This window comes from Diplotaxodon limnothrissa, linkage group LG7 (assembly GCF_057381915.1).
Source record: "Diplotaxodon limnothrissa isolate DT_005_m linkage group LG7, D_limnothrissa_male_GT1.1, whole genome shotgun sequence".
In the NCBI taxonomy this organism is placed as follows: domain Eukaryota; kingdom Metazoa; phylum Chordata; class Actinopteri; order Cichliformes; family Cichlidae; genus Diplotaxodon; species Diplotaxodon limnothrissa.
Window position 1 is genome coordinate 23,575,778 of NC_140602.1, and position 24,230 is coordinate 23,600,007.

General features: G+C 38.7%; 2 protein-coding genes across 4 annotated transcripts; both read right to left on the reverse strand.

Moving 5' to 3' along the window:
* Positions 1-204: 204 nt before the first annotated feature.
* rerglb (RERG/RAS-like b) lies at positions 205-7,030 on the reverse strand. 2 transcript variants are annotated; one of them, XM_085357722.1, is made up of 6 exons: positions 6,979-7,030; positions 3,704-3,766; positions 2,892-2,995; positions 2,514-2,516; positions 1,333-1,481; positions 205-490 (listed from the first exon to the last, which is right to left on the reverse strand). In XM_085357722.1, the coding sequence occupies exons 1-6, from the start codon at positions 7,028-7,030 to the stop codon at positions 205-207; spliced, it is 657 nt and encodes a 218-aa protein (XP_085213848.1). The 2 variants fall into 2 exon arrangements, with proteins under 2 accessions (XP_085213848.1, XP_085213849.1); XM_085357723.1 differs by lacking the exon at positions 2,514-2,516 and having other exon boundaries at positions 2,892-2,965; positions 3,710-3,766.
* A 12,171-nt stretch (positions 7,031-19,201) lies between these two features.
* LOC146628297 (uncharacterized) lies at positions 19,202-23,434 on the reverse strand. Of its 2 annotated transcripts, none has more exons than XM_085357725.1 (8): positions 23,267-23,434; positions 22,987-23,126; positions 22,123-22,303; positions 21,456-22,036; positions 21,243-21,366; positions 20,290-20,364; positions 19,938-20,090; positions 19,202-19,405 (listed from the first exon to the last, which is right to left on the reverse strand). In XM_085357725.1, the coding sequence occupies exons 1-8, from the start codon at positions 23,432-23,434 to the stop codon at positions 19,202-19,204; spliced, it is 1,626 nt and encodes a 541-aa protein (XP_085213851.1). The 2 variants fall into 2 exon arrangements, with proteins under 2 accessions (XP_085213851.1, XP_085213850.1); XM_085357724.1 differs by having other exon boundaries at positions 23,255-23,434.
* Between the last annotated feature and the right edge of the window lie 796 nt (positions 23,435-24,230).

The window sequence follows — 24,230 nt, forward strand, 5'->3', positions numbered from 1 at the left end:
TTTTTCCACCAACCACTCATGTTGCTCATGATATAAAGAGGTTCACTGTTTCTATCATTGTCTATACACTCAACAGTTTTCTGTTGAGTGTATAGACCAACACATCACACATCAAACCCAACACATTAAGGTTGCATCCCCTTAAGGGCCACGTACAGCAGGGACATCTCAGTGTCCGATTAGCTGCTAACTGTACTGGGATCATCATACGGACTTCCTCCTCTTGCCAAAAACATTGTTGATGAGTTTGGCCATAGACTTTGAGCCGCTGTAGCGTCGTCTGTCAGCGCGATACTTCAGATGCTCCATCACCTGCCGGATGAGCTGTGTGAAGAGGTTGGCAATGTCTTGGTAGCTCTCGGCTGCTGAGACCTCCTGGAAATTACAGCGGTTTTCCTGCGCCAGACCGCGGCCTTCATCCTCACGCACCTGACGAGCATGGCAGAGGTCCTGCTTGTTGCCAACCAGGCAAACAGGAACATCCATCTCCCTGAAAAAAAGACAGCAGGGAGGCGTTAACACCATCAGCCTGCAAGATGACTGAGGATAGCAATATGAAGAGGATGCAGAGGCAAATGCGTTTTATTTTACAGCTTTTGAGTGCTTTTGCAACAACATTGCAACAATTTTGGCTATTAAGCAACCTATCCTATCTTTCTGAGCGTAAAGCAGATGTTTCGACTAGCTGGGCTTGATTTACATTCACACAATCCAACAGTTCCACTTGTGATCTACACCTATATTTATTCTCAAATACCTGTCATTAGGCTACACAGCTCTTCCCTCCATGTTATCAGGATGCCTTGGCATGCTGCCAGGCAGCCTGATAGATGTGGATGGCCTGTTTGTTTGTTTTTTTCACGCTTAAATTTATCAGACACCTGCGCTGGCAATCCCTGTAAATCATGAATCATTTATGAGTTTGAGTTTGTAGGAGGGCAGTCAGGACTCCCAGCATTCCTCAAATTCAAAAATGCATGTAGATTCATGTCCAGTTACAAAGAACCTAGGGCACAGATACTCTGTTTTGTTGTTTTCCTGGAGCATTTGCAGCATGTTCAGTTCATATGGCCTGTATTTATATAGCACTTTACTATATATGGACAAGTGGGTGTACATCATTTTCCGGACTTGCCACTTTACTTTAAACCTCTGATTACTGATTCTTTGCACGAGGATTTCATCTGACATTTGAAATTGTAGAATTGAATGTAGGATTTTGCCTCCATTTCAAAACAGGCATTGTTGTAGCACCCAGAATTACTGTTAAATAACAACCAATCCAAACATCCATTATATGTCAGCAGCATCTGTTATTAAGTTTCTGCTGACCCTTTGCAGTTCTCCATGCGTGTCTCCCGAATCTGCCGCAGGATGTTTTTGGCATTAATGAAGGAAGTGCGGTCACTGATGTTGTACACCACCACAAAGCCATCTGCCCAGTCCACTGGCTCTTCAAGTATACACCTGGCCTCCGAACCCTGCCAAGAAGAGCATGTGCTTTTATGTTGGTATCATCCAGTTTGTCCCGAATCAACGTGCCAACTGGGTTGCTTTTCCTATGGAGCAAGAAAAAAGAGTTGGAGCCTGTATCCTTTACACTGTGTCACTTTCTATGGATGGTATTATAATAATATAGCTGGATACCATTATTATTTCTATAGATGTGTTCCAATGCTGAAAACACCTTGTATTTGTATTTTTATTTCCCTGTTTTGAGCAAAACTGAGTTGCTTTTATACTTTTTTGACAAATGCACATTGGCATTACTGTCTTCCCATTGATTATACAGATTTGATTTTATTGCTCTTTTTGCTAATCAAGCATCTTACAGTTAGTTTTCATACCTGTAATATTGAAACACTTTCCTTTTATGGATCCATAGCGTATTGGTTTACAAATTTGCTCAGCAAGCAGAGGGTTGCTGGTTCAGTTCCATCCAGAGATACAAATCCCTTTTGGAAAGTGTCAGAAAATGCATCTGGTGTAAAACCCTGCCAAAGGAAACTCACAGAGCTGCTGTGGCAACCCTCTGTGACAAGTGAGCAGCTGAAAGTCACTAATACCAGAAAGCATTTCAAAGTGGTGCCTTAACAATATCAGTGACACCAGTAAATAAATTCAGAGTGACCCTACAAGCGCTTGTGACCTTGACATAAACAGTGTAAGAAGGGCTTGAGGCCTGGGGACACACCTGAGTGCTATAAAACCCAATTTTAAACCTTTTGTCTTTACTGACTTCTTTTAATGCAGTCTGGGTCAGAAGGGCTGGATTGTGACTCTGTGTTCCTTATGGGACAGCAATATTACAGGGGGTCTAAATGACAAAGACAATGACTGGTTTTTGTTCTCCTGAGCCAGGGTACTCCAATAAAACACTAACATTGTAGTAAAGTCCCTCTCAGGTCTTTAGTTTTGTTGAATGAGAAGTAAGAGGTTTATATGGCTCCCCTTTTTTTCAAAGGGACATTCATCTCCTCAGGATACTCTCATAAATCCTTATATTCCCACACTTGCTAACTCTAAGTGAACACATAACCACAGCTAAGCCACAGGCAGCTCTCCAGCAGCCTGAAAACAAACCACTGTTTTGATAGATAGATGATAGATAGATGAAGGCAAACCAAATTTTGGTTATGGCCCGACAGTCAAACAAAATTACTCAAGAATGTAAAAATTGACTTTCTTTATGAGTAGTTTAGGTGAATTTTCTTGAAAAGGCATTATTCTCATCAGTGTCAGATTTTCATTTTTTCGGTTTGTTTCCTGTCAGTGGTTTGTCGGTGGTCCTCCAGATGAAATGTTAGAAGAACAACGGGAAAAGTTGGTGGTCCTGCTGCAGCTCTGCTTTTCTAATATATTTCTGTTAATACTAAAAACAAGAGTCTTACCTGAGAGCAGGGGTCAAAAACCTCCAAATTCAGCTGCCTGCCATCGATCGACAGTCTTTTGTGGTACAAAGAGTCTGTGGAGGAGATACAAAATGCATAAATAACTATTATATTATATTATTGATGGATGTCAAAATTACACATGGAACATGTCAAAAATGTGGTGTTTGGGACTTTCATCAGTTTTTAGTAAGACTTTCAAGACACAAATCTATTACCAGGTATTAACATTACCTACCATGAATTTGTCATGAATCTACTTTTACTACAAAGTTTGTTTTTGTTGTTGTTGTTTTACAGGAACTGGACTGCTAGTGTATCAAGCATAATTAAAAAGTTGTGATGGGTCAGACATACATACACAAGTATATATTTTGACTTTATTGTTATTTATTTTAACTTTCCATGTCTATTCACTTCATGACTTGTAATCACGGCTAACAGAGCTAGAAGCATCAATGCCTAAAGTGGTAATGAAAACAGTGAAAACCACAATTACATCATTACATTAAAGGATATAGGATAACAGCATCTTTATGATAAATACAAATAGAAAATAGTATAAAAATACAAATCCATTAGATATCCAACTATACTATCAGAAATGTTGAGCTAAAACACTGGAAGCTGTGTCAAAACAGCTACACGAGAGGATTGTCTACATTACCTGCCTGCAAAATTTTTATTACCCAAAAGAACAATATTTTCCTTGTCCATGAATGCACAGGTGAAAATGTTGCATCTCTAAGTGGATGAGAGCAATCTTCTAGACCAAAACCTCATCAAAGTGCCATTATATGAAATCTGGAAACACTTACTGGTATTTGAGGCATATTCACCAATAAAGCGTCTGGTCAGGAAGCGCACGAGGACAGCTGGAGAAAGGAGATGAAATGGAAAACAATAAAATGAATCATGGCATCATTACACACTCATCCCACTCAGTGAAGAAGGGGGTGGGGGAGCCTTGTTCACCCCAGCAGGCACAACACCGTGTTAAATGTCTCCAGGATTGGAGCGATGAAACTGAAGCCCCACATAAAAGAATGCTGCACGGCTTTCCTGGAAGGTCTGTGTGCATATTTGGCAAGCTGAATAGTTAAATCCCCCCCAGCCTGTGCTTTGCCTCTACACTGCAAGCTACACATAAAACTGACTGACTGGGCCAGTTTTGGTCCCACAAGACAATCAATTTCAATTAAAGGCTGAAGTTTCAAGTGCTGAACTCTGGAAGCTTGCTCCTAATAGTGGGCCTCTTGAGGGGTTGTACAGAGGTTAGGACACGGTGACACACAAACATGGATGTGGACATTCAACACTTAGGACTTAACACAATAGGAATTGTCCTGGTTCCATTGTCACATAAAGATACATTCAACGATAAAAGACGTGTTGAAAGCAACAAATAGAGCAGAAGGGAGCAGAAAAACATGTCGAATGAACTCAAGCACCCACATACAGCTTCCATAAGCTACAGCATCACCAAGGTAACGGCTCTGCTTCACTGCCAAGCACCAAGAATGGCCATGTCCCATTGTTTTAAAAGGTTTGTACAGTACAGTCTGAACCACCCTCTCACAGACAGAAGCAGAATCATAAGTAATGCTTTCTCCTAGACAGCATTTTTAACAAGAGCTTAAAAATCCAATCTGAAGTGTGTCCAAACAGGAGAACTGAAGTATGGTTGCATGAACTGGTTCTCCGAAGAACCCATAAAAAATACTAAATGATCCAATATGGACACATGAAACTTAAAATAGACACAGAAAAAAACAAGCAAAAAAACAAGATAACAAACTATCACTGCGACACATCAAAGTCAGTGAAAGCCAAGATCAAATTACACTCTAAACAACACCACAGGTGGAGCAGCAGGCCGACTGACTTATTGATAAAACATGTTGTGCTTTCCTCTGTCCAGCCTTGAACTAAGCCCTGTGACTGAGGAGTTTTAAAACAAAGGCAGATAATCTCTGGAGGGAGAAATGGTCTTATTAGTTTAGTTAAACCTCAGTGAATGGAGCCAATAATCCACTGTTGTCTTTGGTTATGTAATGCAAAACCAGAGCTCACACAATGCTGGAAGAAAAGAGAAACATGTTTATTCAAACTTGGAAGTGTTCACTACTAAAAATAATTACTTTTCATTTCTCAAGGCCACTCTTCCTGGACGGCAAATAACAGTTAAAATCGCATGCCAAAAAAAGTGACATGCAATTAATTAATATTAATTTCTGCTATCATTCAACCTAATGTTTATTTTTTGTTTACTATGTTTCTGAATGAGCTGTACTTGCACCATAATAGTCACGCACCCAGTCATTTCTGCTGTTTTCATTAAGGGTATGACATGAACCCAGCATAAACCTGGTGGTACCCTGGTGATTTGCTTAGCTCTGATTTAAGTTTTAGCTGTAGCCTGTAGAAGTGTCAAGAAACACTAAGAAGAGATTTTTCCACTCTGTGAATTGATTGTGGTTGGGCTCTGTGGGAATATTCATAGTTAATCACACTTTTCAATCACCTTTTCTTGTCAAAGTTTACAAGAACAAAAATCTGTCTTCCTTCTCTCTCCCCAACCGGTTGCGGCAGATGGCTCCGCCCCTCCCTGAGCCTGGTTCTGCCGGAGGTTTCTTCCTGTTAAAAGGGAGTTTTTCCTTCCCGCTGTCACCAAAGTGCTTGCTCATAGGGGATCATATGATTGTTGGGTTTTTCTCTGTATGCATTATTGTAGGGTCTACCAAAGCGCCTTGAGGTTACTTTTGTTGTGATTTGGAGCTGTATAGATAAAACTGAATTGAATCAAAAATCAGCTCTCATGCTCCATGGCTGGCTAGTTAAAAAGTACGCCCTCAAAAATTTTAAACAAAACTTGTTTTGTGGTTAAAGTGACATGTTTTCAAGTGTTACCATATTGCAATCAAGAGATCTATCCAGAAATTACACTTTCCTTTGGTAGAAGAAAAAATAGACAGATCTCAGATAGTTCACAGTCTCAGCAGTATCATCATGTTTGACTGGAAAGTTAGAAACAACAACAAAAAACCACCAAAACTTCTTTTCAGATCGCAGAAGATTGCAGCGCCTCCCTGAGCCTGTTTTTTGCCGAGTTTTCTTCCTGTTAAAAGGGAGCTTTTCCTTTCCACTGTTGCCAAAATCTTGCTCAAAGGAGTTTGCTTGCTTGTTGAGGTTTTCTTCAGAATACTGTCAGCTCTTTACATTATAAAGTACCTCGACACAACAGTTGTTATGGTTTGGTGCAATATAAAGACACCCGAATTGAACTAAATAGCTGTTAAATCATTATATGATGGAGAGCTTTTGTTGTTTTACACATCTGCATTACTGTTTAGAGCACATATGTAATAACCTCTCTAAAGTATTTATGCACATAATTCTGTCCAGCGTCTCTTTTGATGAAGACCATGATAAGTTCGCCCAAACTATGCAGAGCAGGATCGTACTGAGATAGAGCCGTGAGTCACATTCTTTAAAATCTTTAGCTCACCTCAGAAAAGTGTGTTAAGCTACATTGTGTATGTTCTATAATAATTACAAAATCTTTAGCCCTAAATTTAATATAACTGAGACACTGAATGTCTGAGAGGGGAAATTCAAACATGTTAAATCAGCCACAATTTGTCACTTTATCATTTTATTGTTTTTAATTTTAGTTAGCAACAATTTTGATAATATTTAATTATCAGTTTTTCAAGAACAAATACCAACTCTGATTTACCAGTTATCTTATGCACTGTACTGTAAACTGAGTTTTTGACTGATAGCTAAGCAAAAACAACACAATGTAGCATATAACCATAAAATTAAGAACTTGATGACATTTGTTGACCAATTGATTAAAAAATAAAATGATGATAAAACACGCCAAACTACTACATTAGCAGAGACATGTGTTTAAATTCAGGTAATAAGCAAAATAAGCAAGTTAAATGAGGTGGTTTGAAGTTAAGGCATCATAACTTCCTTGTCAACAGTCTTGACAGTTTTTACAGTTTTTATTGAGATACAAGTATAAAGAGACACTTTTTCTCCCTTATAGATCACTAAATCACTCTCAAGTACTTACCTGATTTCCCAGCCCCCTGGCTTCCCAGTAGGGCCAGCTTGATGTCGTTCATGCCTGTGTTGTGTCAGGTCCTCAGCTGTATCTCTAGCTGCAGTTCTGTGTTGCGTTTGGTATTTAGGTTAGCCTCAGCTCACTAAACACTCCTTATCGTTGAAGCAGAGTGGAAGTACATGATTGCCCTCCCCTCTCTTTCTCTTCAAAGAGCTGTTTCACATTTTAAAACCAAAGGCAGAGGAGAGTGGGGAAAACAAGCACCCTCCTCTTTGGTCTCTGTCTCTCTGCCAGGAGCTCTTTTGCGCTCTCTCTCTCTCTCACACGCACCTCTCATTTTTCTGTTTTCTCTCGCTCTCTCTTTTTCCCCCTCAGTCTGTCTGTTTTCCTTCTTTCATTCCTCTCTTGGACCCATTTCTCCTCTCTGTCTCTGCCCCCTCCTATGCAGAGCTTGCTCAAAGGTCATGACTGACTAAACCTATTGTGGCGGTCCTTCTCTTAACATTTTAACTGTGCACTTGCTTTCATCTATGGATTTTAGTGCTATTTTTCATTGGGTAATGGTATAATGGTGTGGAAGCCAGTTATGCTTGTTTGCCAAGAAATAGTCAATATAAGAAAATATAGAATTACAAGAAGCAAACTCAACGAGTTACATGGTACTGAAAATATATTTTTAAAGATAAATGACACAAAACCTGTGATAATGTTGAGTGAAAATCTCTTATTAGGATACTTATCATAATAATGATAAGTATCATAATAATGATAAGTGATAATGCTTTGAAAATTGTGAAGAAAACTCAAAACTACAGTTTTATATTTTAACACATTGTAGCTGATATTTGTAAAGCTTTTGCTGTGAATACCATTTACATAATGTTTATCTACAAGAGAAACTAACTTTGAGGGAACATCAGTGCCATATAAATTAAAATAATAGATGGGGGGGGGGGGGGGGTTATATCATTAATAAACATATCTGTTTCTGTCCATACAAAACAGGTTTATTTCCTTTCTCTTCATACAGTATACATAGTTCTATATAGTCCCATATTGCTTTGTTCACGAAAGGTTGATTTATTGTTCTGATTGGACACTATAACTGGATCATATGACTAGCGACATGTGAAGAGTGAGTGTATGATAGGTAACAATGGGGTTGCGGTGCACGAGCTGTTGATTTTTCACATTTATTGTTGACTTGTTTTTGTCCCATTCTGTAACTGTGACTGAAGAATGATTCATATTTATTTATTGCTGTGGTTAGTCAGCTTAAGGAAACTTAGTTAAAGAGCAAAAACCTATTTTTTCTGCCAGGACTGGCCTTCCATATAAACCATGATTTACCTTCTTGCCGTGCTTACTCTGATGTTTTCCTGTTTTGGTTTCAGGGAAAAGGAATGGCAGTGATATGATGTGGAAAACATTTTGCTGATTTTTAGTTACACACTTTATCAGCTGCACAGCTCAAAGTACTGAAGCAATATAGCAACAATAAAAACACTGATTGAAGCATCAGTCATACTCCTCACATCCAATGAAACTGATTCAGACAAACAATCCATCTCCTTCAGTGTCAGCCTTCACACAAAATGTGACACTTACAGCCTGTAAATCACCCTGAAATAGCTTTGATTTCACAGGCACTAACTCCAGCCAACAACAATGAATATTCTTCAGACTACAACAGCATTTTTGTATCCACGGACCCTCTTGCTGGTTCATTCTGGGCATTTTAGGTCTATTTATTTGATCTTGTTCTGTGTAAAAAAAAAAAAAAAAGTCAGATGTTCTTGTGTTTTATTGGTGAAGGTTGTCTAGACTTGGCTGCACTTGTATTGTCAGGCTTTTACAAAAACAATTACGACACTGTTTAAAGCCTTAATTTGGGGTTGTGGCTTTGGGGTATTTACATAAGTTTATTCATTGTTGTGATGATTTGATTAAAGGCAAAAAATCCAGGATTGCCATGTGGTTTCATTTAAACATTACATTCATTACATTACATTTATATTTTGAAATGCATTCAAAACGTCCAAGTTCGTGAGCGCTGTCAGTCAATTCTAAAGTGAATCATGTTTCCAAATCACCTTTTCCAGACTCTAAAGTACTTTCATCTTGTTTACTTTAGGACTGTAGATTTATACCATTTTTTAAAAAGCCATAAAAATGAAATGAAAACAACCTGACCAAATTTCTATATGTGGGTTCAAATCTATTCATATTGCATGGCATATGGACTGAATGTGCTTTTGGAATGTTTACTAAATTATCCTCTTTCCATTCAGTGATGTTTGGAGATCACATTTCCAGAAAATCAGCTTGCATGAGGAAAAAATAATTGGAACCAGATAACTTCATGTTTTGGGAATTTAGATGAGGACTGAAATCACCAACACATCGCAAGAAATTCTTTAACTCCCTCATCAGAACAAAAGAGAGATTAATATTTCATACTGGGGAAATGTGCTAGCCCCAATCACTCCTAATCCCAAACTATTAGCTAGAAATCTAATAAGCATTGGTGGCTAAACATTTGATGCATCAGCTATTCATCAGTGCAAAACATAAAATTTAAATAAAAATCCATTTTCTGTCATGCTTCTTATTTACAGTGGACATTCCCATAGCAATGAGAAATTCCTCTATTCTACTTCCAAGGTGAGCACACAGTGAAGGACCCAGCCATCCATGGAAGCTTTTAATCAAAAACCATTTCTCCTGAGCTGATCAACACGTGGCTGTAAAGAAGCTTTCATGTGCCCACAAAACTACACATACCAGGAAACACGTTACTCTCCCCAGCTGGGTACACACATGAAACTTCAAAGGGTACCATAGCACTGTCAGCAACATCATTATATACTGACTGTGCACGAGGAAACCTTCTAGAAGATTTCTGTTGATTCTGTGAAATAAGATTATCTGCTATGTATGACATGGGAAATTTTATGTTGAACTTAAACTGGTGAACTGTTGAACTAATTGTCAGATAAATTAGGTCAGTGCTTGCTGAAAGTCATTGCCGTTAGGTAGCCTACTTTCCAGTAATCTATCTTGTAGGCGTAATATTTATATGACCCTGATTCATCATGCATTTTAGATGTGGTTTGGTTTAGCTTGTGAAATATACTTAGACTTCTCCAGATGCTTTAGTCATCATAGCTTAGCATGATTTAATTTATACAAAGAACTCTTGCAGTATCAAGAACGCACACTCTCTGTACTTTGATTTCATTGGAGTTGCACATAAGAAAGTCCAGAATGAAAGATCCCCTGAAGTGCTGTAGTCCAAAAATGCTGGTTTTGAGGAAGGGAACCATTTTGATTTTACGAATAAAACCACCAAAACCAGTTTTCATTTTAGGTTTTGACGTCTAGTTATTATTGGTAAATGTGTGCCACCAAAGGACTCTTTTTCTGTTTGAAGTCCTTAATTGAAAATTGGGCATGCATTAGCAGAATGCTATATGCAAGAAAGGAAACAAAAAAACTAACAAATATCAAACAAACAAATTTCTTATGATCAGCATAACCAAGCTTTATGGGAGCTATTTAAAAAATCATTTGTGTATCTTAGCTTCACTTTAGATTCTTAAACCTTACTTAAGTGCAACTAAATGATGAATAGATGTATAAATACGCCTATTGAAAAACAATAAAAACATGAACATATTCACTGGAGCTGCTTTGCTATCTTAGTTTAGCTTTCTTTTATTTATTTATTTATTTATTTATTTATTAACCTTTATTATTTATTAACCAGGAAGATCCCATTGAGATTAAAAACCTCTTTTTCAAGGGAGACCTGGCCAAGATAGGCAGCAGCAGATGTCTCACAGTTACAGAAATTACTCAAACACAGGCAGCAACAACACACATGCAACAATAAGTGAAAGAATACAAATAAAATAAAAAATTAAATTCAAATAAAAATAAAAATAAAAAAGTCAGTTAAAATGACAATCAATCTAATTGAAACAGTTACATGTTATGGACTTGGCCTCAAGGATTTGTAGTTTAGATTTAAAAGCACTTAATGAAATGAATTCAGTCATTTTCCATTCCTTCTGCAGTTTGTTCCAGGCCAAGGGTGCTAAATGGACAAAAGCTCTTTTACCAAGTTCAGTTCGGGCAAATGGAACAGAAAGCAACAAGTAGCCATGCGGACGAAGAGAATACCGATCAGCATGTTTCATTCATTCTTTCTTTAAATGCTTAGAAAATTTCATCTTAACAAAATAAAGTTCAAAGTGTTTACATGTATTTAAAAAAAAATGAAAATACTAGACCAGAACATGAATTTAAAATGTTCGTTGCAGCCGCATTATGGTATTAGCTTCATATCTGTAGCTAGCAGTTTAGCTAGGTTTATTTTCATGTAGCATAGTTTTTTTAAACTCTCTCTGTATATGTAGAGTTATTTAGTGTCTTGGGATAATTTAAGTTGACTAATCTGATATAGATAAGCGGGGAAAAATTGCAAATAGGTAGTTAATTAGCTCAATTTAGCTATGCTGCTAATTATCGCATCATGGCTAACAGCAACTTGGCTACCAGTCAATGACATTCATGGCAGGTGAAACAGCCTTCTCAGTTTCTACGGGAGCAGTTTGACTCCACAGCAATCCATATTTAACTTTGTATCTTTTACATTTGTTTTTCCATTTATATTTCTGTGACTCTTTATGGATCGGCCATTTGTTAAAAGGTGTTACCCATACACCAAACTTTAAAATACAGCTTGCTGTCTTAATTTTAACGAACCTTAACAGTTTCACTCATAGGGTCGTGTATAGGGTTGCCAACTCCCTGAAAAATAAATAAGGGACACCTCGTGGCCAGGGCCGGGCAACCTAGTTGTCTTCACCCTTCCCAGTGTGGTAGCTCTTTTTTGTGTGTGTGAAATTATTTTTTAACCATTTGACTTGAATTTGATTTAAGCAGATGCATATTCTTTGTGATATGACCATATGGGAAACAAATGATCATTTAGCCATTTATTTTTAGCTCAAAATGACAACATTAACACAGTAAAACAGGTCTCTTTCTTAAACAGAAGCCTGTCATGCTTAACTTTTGAGAATAAAAGTAAATCTTTCTTTAAAAGAACTCTGTCCTGCTTAACTTAAAATTATATAAATTAATAGAAAGCAATAGAACGAAAAATATTCTTGTAACTGTGCACATTTAGTGCATTTAGTACAATTGGCTTCAGTTGAGGTATTATTTCAGCTTTTCTAATGCTAATCAGCTGCTCCTGTTTGTAAACCCACTTGTTCCCATGATTACGCATCATAACTCATCATCATTATTCATCTATGTATTACTTTTATGTATTAGTCATCTATTTGTTGTAATCATCTATCCTTGCAGTTGTTTATTACACAAAATAAATTATATTATCACACTTCTGGCCACATAGCGCTGATATTCACTGCACATGCCCATATTAACCTTAACCAGAGGGTTTAAAAAACAAACCAGTGTTTACATACCATATCTGCTTCTGCCGTGGCCTGGTGGACAAGAAATTGGTTAAGGGTTCCCTGAGCTTTCACGCCCCTCATGTTCTTCATGTGCCCACCATTAGAAGCATGCCTATGGAAAAAGTGCGCCGGCACACAGTGCAGTGCGCTTTATAGGTGTTATGGTGACCTTTTCCAGCCAGGTGTTTCCCTTTTCCCATTCCTCCCTGTGCTTTTGCAGCCTTTTTTTCTTTCTCTGAGCGAACAAACATTGCTGCTCTAATGCTGGGCTTCTGGCCCATTTTGAGACGATTTTTGAGTCGTGCGACCGATTTGGTGATCGGCCCAATTTTGGCCTTCATCGTGCATCGTGTAGTATACGTGGGGTAACGAGAAGCGATTAACACCTCGAGCAGCTCCCGATCATCAATCGCTCGTGAGCCGCTCACACTGCTCACGCGCAAACACGTAAACGTCGGTGAAAAAGACGGAGCAGCTCGGCTGTGCAGCGTGTGATCTGGACACAAGCGATGGAGGCACAACTTGTAGAACTTCGGAAAGCTCATCCGAGCCTTTTCGATGTGGCATCACAAAATTATCACGACCACAACAACCGTGAAAATAGTTGGATTTACACTGCTGCTCATTCACAGCTGCCTGATCAATGTTTTTCATTAGCAATTTAGCAAAGTTGATGGTGGTGGTTTGTGTGTCTGTGTGAGTGAAAGACAGAGCGACAGATTTTCTGTTATAACCTTCATGTTATGGAGGCACAGTGTGAGCACTCGGGTCGCATCAGAGCATCGGGTGGTATAGTGTGAGACCTGCATCGTGACCTACCAACTTCTAACCCCTGCGAGTCAATCGTGCAGTTTGAGCAGGAGCTGAATAACGCGACTGAAAAAATCACACAGTGTCTGCCCAGCTTTAGGTGTACTGTCGTCCGAGACCGCAGTGTCGGCGTTTGTTTCCCTGTTGGCCATGCTTCTTGTTGTGGTCATCTGTTGTCTTCCGGTATTTTCTCCGCAAGCGACCTTTCCTCGACCAATGAGATGAGCGGTAATCTGAATTGTCATAAGTGTGCTGTCAGCTCATTGGTCACAAAGCAGGAGAGGGGCTGGGAGTTATGCTTTCAAACAAAGCGTTAATTCCATTAACATTTATAGACTACTTTTGATTCTCACTGTATTACGGGACAAAGTGCGTCCCTTATTAGCTCAACACGGGACGTGTGCTTTTGTTTCTAAATACGGGACGATTCCGTTTTTTAAGGGACGGTTGGCAACCCTAGTCGTGTAAAGGGTCGTCTTGGGTCCCCTCGAGCTTTTACGCTTACTATTTGTAAAAACTGGATTGTGTGAAGCTACAAGCCGGTGTGTTTTATTTATTATTAGGCTACATTTAATTCTATATCCAAGGCTCAAAATTTTGTTGTTAGCTTGCTTAGCTTTACTCAGTAACTTAGTAATATGTCCAGAATTAAAATATTAAACTAAAATGTTTAGTTAGTCTGTTTAATTTATTTAATTCGTTTAGTATTAGGTTAACCAAATATGTGTGAAATATTGAAGCATAATAAAGGAAAAATTAGCTAAGAGGCAGAGACATTAATGGACAATTGTGAAACAGTATACTGACCTCCAGCCAGTCCTACCACACATTATAAATAAGCAACATTTAACAATCAACACATACTTTAACTTTAAATCAGATGAATACATGATTGTCCAGATCTACTAAACCATTTCGTCAAAATGTGCAAAAGCTTCACGCAGCTGCAGATGGTGGAAGAACTGATGGCACTGGGGAAAAAACTAAATAAAATTACTGCTGATTCATCCCTTTCGGGGGAGAAACAGCAAAATCCTTTGACTTTGCTTGTGGAAAACGTGGTTCTCATTTCAACAGGAACACCATCAATGGGCTGAGATGGCAACTATCAATCTTTCTAACAGAGGTTTCACTTAGTGATTGTTTCAAGAAACCAGAGTGACTTTGGTGTTTAAAACAATACCCATAAATCCAGACATGCCAAATGTCTGTTGGTCTAGTTTTAGTTATCCAGTCAGACAAACTCTCATAAACATCTTGAATATGTTACTGCACTGAACGTCAGGCTCAGACTGGATAGATGAAGTGCACAGGCAGCGGTTAACCAACCCACTGACTTCATATGATGTTTCTGTACTGGCCCGCTTCTTTTTCCTTTTCTTTTACCCCCAAATTTTAGTTCCCAAATTTAGTCATAAGAAAAAATCCTCATAATGTTTCCATCATGAGGATTGAATTATGAAGTGAGATGGGCAATGGTGATTAATGGTGTGTTACTGGTCTGTGAGCTTTTTTTTTTTTTTTTAATTTAAAGCATTAAAATATCTATGCTGAGCCCCAAAAAATGTCAGAGATGATGAGCAGCAGGATCTCCTTTGTTCTGGACAACATAAAAAAATTAGGTAAATTTTGGCTTTACACAGCCAGCTTGATGACCACTACAGCATTATCTTCATAAAAGGTGGTACATCCTTTCCAAGAGGGTGTAATAAACCAAATCAGCTATGCTCTCAGTAGCATCCAAAGTCAACAGCATGCACTTACTCCACTCCCAGACACAATAATTCAGTATTTTCATGCAGTAGCTAACCAGGAATGTGAGTGAGGAAGGGAGTCTAAACCACCCTAAATAACACAAAAAGCAAGAGCAAATCATGCAGCAGCTTTTTGGAGGAACGATACATCTTTAACTGTTCTAAAGTGACAATGCTCTTATGATGAATCAAAACTATCAGAGGTACAATCAGGGCTAATGGCTGCTGTTGAGTTTGATCTAAACATTAGATTTAGGTCTTATCTCAGAGACGATATTCTCCATTGCAGCTGGAGGTATGTCAGCATTTTCCTCCTTTTTATACGTTGGTGATTCACCCAGCTTCAGACAGACAGAGTGAGGGGGGCTTTGATGTTATTAAATGAAACATCTGGACACGGGAAAAAAGAAGGAGAAAGAAGAACTGACGAAAGAAAGAAAACAAGAAGGCGACACGTGACTAAGGTTTAATGAACTGAACAAAGGAGATTTCCAAAGTCATTAAACCTCCTGTTAAGGACATCCCAAGGTCAGTTTATGCTATTTTACCTTAAATTAGCCACAGCGATGGCGACCCTGAAAAGCTCGCTCTCATCCCTTTCTGTATGCTTTCTTTCAGTGGCTGACAAATTTTAGATGTGCACACAGATCAAAGATATTGTTTATAATGGGACCACAGTGGGTTTTATCAGTGGTTGCAACAGATTTTGTCCATTTGAAAGCCTTTCATTGGGTTTATAGAGTGCAGGCACTCATGCAGCATTCACAGAGCTGCTTTCATCACTGATTATACATAAGAGCATTTTGACAATAGACTATAAAAGCATGAGCTTGATGCTCTCTTATGTTTGGCAAATTACAATGAGCTGCAGGAAGGAAGAACAGCAAGAACAAAATGTCCTGAAACATTACACGTTTAAGAGCTGAAAAATTGAAAACCACAATCAGAAAATGACAACAACACAGAGCGAGCCAGCCACCAAGCAGGGCAGCAGAGTCCAGGAGAAACACAGGCTGTCAGGTTTGGCAGACGGATCCACAGCATGATTTTAATGTAAAAATCACCAGGAAGTATCCAAAGACTGTCTGTATCGTTTAAGAAAAAATATATATGGTCAAAAAGAATTAGTGAAGACTGCTGTAAAACAGTGTATTCTGTCAAGGGAGTAAGGGTTTGGGAAAGAATTAGCAAGGAACTGAGAATAAATTGCTGTGACATCATAATTCAGGATGACTAGGGGGAAGTACTGGCATGAATGAATTTTGAAATTAGTCTCATTGTAGCTTCTTTTATTTATGCTGCTTGTCCATCCATCCATTTATCCATCCATCTATTCTCTTCTGCTTATCCTTATCTGGGTTGCCGGCAGGCTGGAACCGATCCCATCTACCATAGGGAGAGGGGGGGCGGGGTACACCCTGGACAGGTCGCTAATCTGACCCAGGACTAGTTGCTGATAGGGCTAGTAATCTTAGTCTTAGTATATCTGACATCTGATTGTTTATTGTCAAGCAAACATCTGTTGCAAAATAATTCAACATGTCAATGTTACAATTTTGGTTTTAACAATTATACAGTTATACAAATACTGAATTTCTCTTTGTTGCATATGTTACAACAACTTCATTTTAACTACATGCCTCATGTTATTGTTACTTTTTTATTCCGTTTTTATGGTAAGTCTCCCTTCACACAGAGAAGTACAGCAATGGATAAATTGATGTTTATTAAACAATTTGCTAATTAATATTTATTATCTATCAGTTAATTAGCAAGAATAATTGTTAGATTTCCAGGTTGTGGAAAAAAATGACAGTATATTTGTAATTATGCTTGTGGATAATAACCAGATAAACAGGTTGAAGCACTACAATAATGCAATGCAATAGGTTTTGTAATAAACTGAAGTATTGTTTTGTACTCTGACACAACCACAGCTGTTTCAAAGTAAAATGCACATACTATGCATAACTTATGCTGCAAAAGTAACTCTTGCTGGCAGATAGTACAGCAGATAGCGTGGTTGTTTTTGAAGCACTTTCCTCCAGCCTTCACTGGGTTTTACTGGCTTGGCTCTGCATGATGTCATTTAAGGAGCTCGAGCCACTGTCTCATATTTCTGAAACACTTGGCAGCTTGTTGTGTGCAGACTGTCCAGACAGCATGATTTTTTACCAGTTAGTGTCAAGTAGGTTAAATCAAAATGATTACTGCGAAAAATAAGTTATAGTATTAAAATAAGTTTTGATATCACCTAATCAGTGTTCATTTTGCTAGTGTTGAGGGGAAATTGTAGACTGAAACGTGCCCCGCTTAGATAAACCCTGGCTCCTCCTCTAATTTCTCAATCGGCGCTTGAATAAAGACACCTGAAGCCCATTGCTCAATCCCCCCTTGACTTTCAGGTTGTATTTTTGTGGGGAAGTTGATTTATTGTACACTCACTATCCAAAGTATGTTTAGTAACTCCCTTTTTTGTTTTGGTTACTGGTGTTTGTGGACCAGTGGAGGTTCACCCCGTGGTGACCCTGTGTTATGCTGCCCTCTGCTTGATGGTGGTGAGTACGGTTGCAGCAATTAAGGTGGCAATCAGACTGTAGGAGAGTGGACCCCAGATACAACACCCCCCTCCTCCTTCACACACACACACAGACTGGTTTATCTCTGCTGCTAGTTTAAGGCAATTAGCGGCCCTGGACACTCGCTTGCCTGGCTAGCTGCTGTTAACCATTTTTGTGCTGTTATTGTAATTTTTTAAGAAACATAATAAAGTAACTTAATTATTGAAACTCTGTTGTTTTTGTTTGGGCTTTTTCTTCATTGCAGCTCCAATCTCATTTCTTGATTTCTTTATTTTTATTCTTTATTTGTTACTTTTACTGTCAGCTGGTAATATAATCAAGCTTTAGATTATAATTTAGATAAATATTTCCAAAGTTGCAATTCTCTGGTTGAACACACTGGTAAAAATCCAGACATTAGTTTTACTTTTTCTCCATTTTATATTAACTGTTTTTAGTTTTGAGGCAGAATTTTATTGATTTAATACATCACTTGCTGCCTTTTCGGGCTTTACATCTTTTTTTTTTTCTTTTACTTGTCATAAATTATGAAACTGAATGCTGTCATGGATGAGGATTTATTTTTATGTGAAGTCTAACCACACAATAAGACGAAGGCAGAGCAACTGTAGGTATTAAGAAAGAAAGTGGATAGATAAAGATGAAAGTTGATAGATAAGATGGTATAAATGGGGAGTGGGACACAAAAGCCTCTTGTGCTATAATGGACTCACTGTCAATAGCATAATTTGCACTGAGGGTACATTCAAAACAGATGTCCTTCCAGTGTTAAGTCTTACACGGGCTCCCCCTGCTGGGGAAAGTTTGTGATAACTGCAGAAGCACAATAACCAACAATCAACCAAAACCATTTTAATGATATTTATTTGTCATCAAACCCACATTGCTGGGATGTATGCCACATGTGCCAATGCACCATTATGAAGTAGTTTTTATGAAAAGGTGGAAAGCCTTCTGTCTACTGTATAAAGTATACTTGCATCACCTAAAATCAGTGTTGAGCAGTGATTTAACAATAACAGAGTTAAAGTAGACCTATTGTGCTCATTTACAACTCAATTTGTATTTTTAGTCTTTATGAGAGTAATGCTGGGCCTATGAGCAGCTCCTCAAATAAGCCATTTAGCTTGGTTCTTCTATCAAGCTAATGTTCTTCTGGTTGGCTACCACTCATAAACAGAGGTCAGCCAATCAGAGATGTCAGAGATGTGTACCTGAGATTATATTAAGGATATTCCCTTTTATCAACATTATACCGAGCCAATAGTAAAACAAACAGCCTGAAACTGAGTATTTAAGGAAGCGATCAGGATAACTTTTACATAAGCTGATATTATTATTTAATATGAGCACTTTAATATGAAAATGATAAATCATGCAACTGATCTGATTTGACTGATTTCATTTAAAAACTGTAAATAGCATCTGTCTCTGTTTCATTCCATGAACATCCCTGAAAAATGTGACAAGTTTTCAGTTCCACGACATGTATTTTTAATATAAAAAACACAAGTTATTAATGTTATTGTCACAGTTTTTAAAGACTTAAATTTCAACATGTTTGAGAGGTGTAAGGAAATTAATAAATTGCAAGTTATAGGCAATATTTTTTCCCGCTAAAAACATTTCTCTTCTTTCTGGAGTTTTCCTTGTTCTTCCTGTGGAGCCACTGAAGGCGAGCTCTGTCTGTTGTGCCCTGGTTGGCTGATGGGAATGTCCGGTCTGGAATAATCTCCTTCAGTTTGCTCAAGAAAAACATCTCCAGGTTTCGACCAGCCTGAGCCACCTCTGAGTCTGGCTGCACAGCACAAGGAGAGAAAAAACAACCCACAGTGACCTATGATGAATTAGCTTACCAGAATAAAGTCATAAATATTTGAGACCAAGCAGGTGCAAGGTGATCCTTCCAGATTCAAAATCAGATTTCTATTTTGGTTAAACTTATTTTAAAATACCTCAGCACTTACTTGATTACCATACAGTTTACACAAATATCCACGTTCCCATGGCATATTGTCTACTATGCCATAACCATGTACTCAGCACTGAGGAGAAAGAAAATCAAAGACTACAGATTTCCTCCAATATACATTATAATAACTGCCTTGGCTGTAAACATCTTCATTCCTGGTAGATATAAGTAGTAAATCCAGAGATTTGATTGATACTTGATTTGCAGATGAACACAACCTTGACTGGCAGGCCCCATGTGAAGAAAGAGGCCCAGCTTGCTGATACACGTGGAACTTATCTCCACAGACTGCAGTGCAGGAATAACTCAATTATACCAGAAATTAGGTCAAAGTGGGAAATCCGCTCATATTCCTTACGTAATTGAAAGTAGCGCAGTTCTTGAACATCAACAAGACGTCATCAACAAACTGCTCAGCAGTGAAGTAATGGAGAGTGTTGCTCTTGTCCAGTTTCCTGCGGATCACTGACAGGTCGATGGGCCTTTTGATGATCTGGTAGTAGTTTCGAGCCTGGCACACGAGAGCATAGATTTGATGTAAGATCACAGAGGTGGAACATTTTACATCCTCAGTTAGGTTGTAACAATTTCGCTAACAGCGATGTCTTGTAGTTATTGCTGTATATATAAATATGCACTGTATATTTAAACCGTTTGGTGCTCATGTATGTTACATTACTGCTGAGGTGATTTGTTGTTGTTGGACTGACCAGAGGGCTGACAGGTTCATGGAAAGGAGCGCTGAGGATTTGACAGTATAACAGCAGAGTCAACTTCTCACATCTCTGCAGACAAAAGAGCAAAATCAGTTCAAGCTTCTTTACAGTGGAGCACAACACGGATTTATTACACAGGATAGAGGCGAGTGTGAAAACGCAGGCTGATCTGGTTTGTGTAATAAACATTGATAACCCTCACGTGACACGGTATTTTAGTCATTTATGGCCCAAATATATTTCACACAGGAATACTTTATTAATACTATACTGTTTTCTTTAATTATTACAGATATTATAAAGTGTTATTAATTATGGTTTTCAATAAATGGTAAATGGTTCTTATACAGCAAATTTTCTACTCTATTAAAGCACTCAAAGCACTTTGCACAGGAGATTGTTTGCTTCAGAAAAATCTGGATGCAATCCACTTAATTTTGGTGAGGGAGCAGTCTGGGCAGAGGGGGCAATAAACCAAGCTGTTTTCATCATCACTCTGGCCATTAATTGTCTAATAGAAAGCTTCTGCACCAATAAATATTACTGTTGTAAGTCTGTTAATCAATGTTGACCCCAAACTGGACTCAAAAACTGCAATAAAATCAAAGCTTAAACCTTAACAAATGTATATATATAGAGAGAGAGTCATAAATGAGTCTACACAACTTAAAATTGTGTGGATTCTTGCCACACCGGTGGATCAATTTCAGTTGGAGAGTAGCCCTTTAATAGTTAATAGTCCTTTAATTTCACAGTAAGTGTGTGTGACCTGGCGTCTTCACACTCTTCCCCAGACAGCTCTCTCACCAAAACTAAGTGAATTGTTTCCAGATTTGTCTGAACCAAACAATCTCCTGTAAGAAAGGATCAACATTTAAGGCCATCTTCACAGCAACAGAATGAAAATAAGCATTATAGCTTTAATTTAGGAATTAAACCAGCCTTACCCTCTGGTCCAGGTTGGATAGTGTATAAGGTGCCTTGACTCCCTCGCAGGAGTCCATGATCTCACAGTCGTAGGCCTCCACGGGCTCCTGCTCACTTCTACACAGAGTACACACCCAGTCACCTCTGTGGAATACACAGGACCACAGTCCATGAAAAAACACATTAAACCCATATGTCATATATCCAGATTTGTATGTTCACACAGCACTTACAGCGGGAAGCTGCTGAGAGGAGGTATATGACAGCCTATGTGATAAACTTTGGGGCAGCGGTCACAGCAGAGCAGCTCTCCTCCGTTCAGACAAACAGCGCAGAAATCTTCACTCTCCTCAGTCCCAGCCTCAGCTCCAGGCTGCTGGGTGGATGAGTCGGCCTGTTCTCCCAAGCATCTAATTTCACTTCTTTGATCTTCACCATCGTCCACTTGGATTATATCAACCACACATGTACTTTCAACTTCATCCTCCGGGGGCAGGCATTGGTCCTGATCTGCTTCTTCTTCTCCTGGATCCAGTTCAATAACCAGAGTCTGCTCTGGATCTGGATCCAGATAAAATGCTTCAGATTCAGCTTTCCCATCATCAGATCCACAATCAAACAGGATGTAAGGCTGATCTGGATTAGAGTCACAGTCAAAGCCTGAGTCCTGCTCTGGCTCTCCAGAAAGGGAGCTGTCAGGACAATATGGTTCAGTCCAGGATGTTGGACTGAGATCACATGGCTCTACTGGTTTAGGCTGGAATGATCCTTCAGTTAGCTCCAGTATATCTTCCTCAGTTTGACTGAATCCATTCTGTTAGCAGAGATCAAGACACAGAGGTTAAAAAAAAGAACTTATCTTTGTTGTACATGAAAGTGTTTAGACCTTCAGCTCTGTACCTGTTCAGAAATATTTAATGACACATTGTCACAGAGCTCAGCTTGTTTTTGGCAAGGCAGACGTTGCAAAGACACCACAGGCTGCAGTGATGATAAAGACACAGACTGGAAGTTCAGACGCTCCAGGCTCACTACAGGTATGCAGGAATTACCCAGAATCCTCTGGGCCTCTGGGTGAATCCTGTGAAATTGAAGGTGTCTTATGGCAGTGTCTTCAATTCCATTACCAAGATTATTTTCAGCATAAAGTCTCAGTGAGGCTAAATTTCTTAACCGGATTCACCCAAAAATGGAAAAAACAACACTGATAAAGAAATAGTTCAGCATTTTCCAAGACTTTGGAGAAGTTCATTGATAGGGCAAGCTTTTAAAAGTGATTATCAAAGGTTAGCATTAAGAGTGTAAAATTCATAAGAACATTTTCCATTTTAAACCCATGGAAAGAACAAACAAAAACAATCCTGCCTAAACATTGCTGCAGATCAAGAAAACCACTTTGAGGCAACAACATTCCCCAGTGCCTCCCCAAAAAAGGGCAATACACAACAGAAACAATTTAGGAACAGGCATGACAACGACCCCAAACCTATGTCACCCTGACTTTTGCTGGGCTTTATGATCATGCAGCTACAGAAACTATAAATAGCACTCAAGTCCAAATGAATGTATTCTACTACACTGTGGACCGTGGATATCTGTCACCATCTGATCTGGCAATAAAAGTGTCTATAAACTGGCTGCCCAGTCTGTAACGTACCAAAGCATAGATTGGTTTGGATAAAGAGGACTTTAGGTTCATCCATTGCTCTGTTGTCATCCTTTAAAATCAACATGGCTTTACCGCAGCATACTCCCCTTTTTTACCTTAATCTTCTCAATAAAGCTTTAACACTTTTGTCTGGAGGCCTTTCCCATTTTTCAGATGACGGAGATGTTGCTTTTGTTTTTCTCTCATAAGACTGGTTTGGCTCCTTTTCCACCTCACAGAATCCAGTCATGCTGACCTATTTTGTTTAAAAATTCAAAAAAAGAGACTTTGCATTATTTTCATCTTTCTAAAATCCCATTTACTCATCTCTCATTTACTACTAGTTGTAGTGATGAATCCCTCCTTCTTTAAAACATTGTTTACATCTATATTCACATGTTCTGCCCGGGGGGTTGGTTCCTCTGCTGTGGTTGCCAGATTTGGACCAGTCTCAGATGGCATGGCCTCCAGTGCCAGCCTTACCCTACACTTGGCTACCCATGGTAACATGGTGGCTCGCCTTTGTGGGAAGTTGCCATAGCGTCTGCGAGGCAAGTCTGCCATCTCCAGGAGACTGGGCCTCTTGGGGTGAAAAAACAGAAGAGAAAACAGAGAAGAAGCCGATGGTTTAAAATCTTCTGTGTGCTCAGTGTTTGACCGGGGGGGAAAAAGTACAAAACCATAAAAGAGGTAGATTAAGAATCAGCAATGTAACACTAATATAACTGCTCATTTGCACAAAGAGTAACTTTTACAACACAAAAAGAGACGTTATGAGCATAACAAAAAGTTACATCACATTAACGTACAGAAGGAATCAGGTATTAGGTGAATTATGATCAAACATTACCTCAGTTTGAAGCCAAGTGATGAAAAAACAAGATGTCTGCTTCAGAAAGTCAGGTGAATGTGTCCTCAGGTGGATGTGAGCTGAGCAGAAGAGGAATAGAAATGTTCCATGTGTCCAGTGTCAAGGGGAACTCAAATGATTTGATTGGTGGAGTGAAGATTCAGCCTCAGCCCCCTGATATTTCAGCACAGCTCACAAATAGAAACAGCAAACAGGTATTTAATATTGAATGCGTTTCCCAGTAATCATGTGATGCCTTTTTGTCCAGTAGGTAAAAGATATATTGAGGGTGTAAAAATAAAAGCTCTGCATGTAAATCAGCTATGAAAATATTTGTATATTGTAAAGCCAAAAACAATGTGACAGTGTGTGTGGTTGCTAATAAATCTGTAGCTCTATCAGTGGTTGGCCACAAAACAACCCCTATGCTTTATTTTCAAACTTTATTAATGACATAAAAAGATTTTGTTTACAAAACAGCTTTGTTTTGTAAAAATGATGGAATTCCTC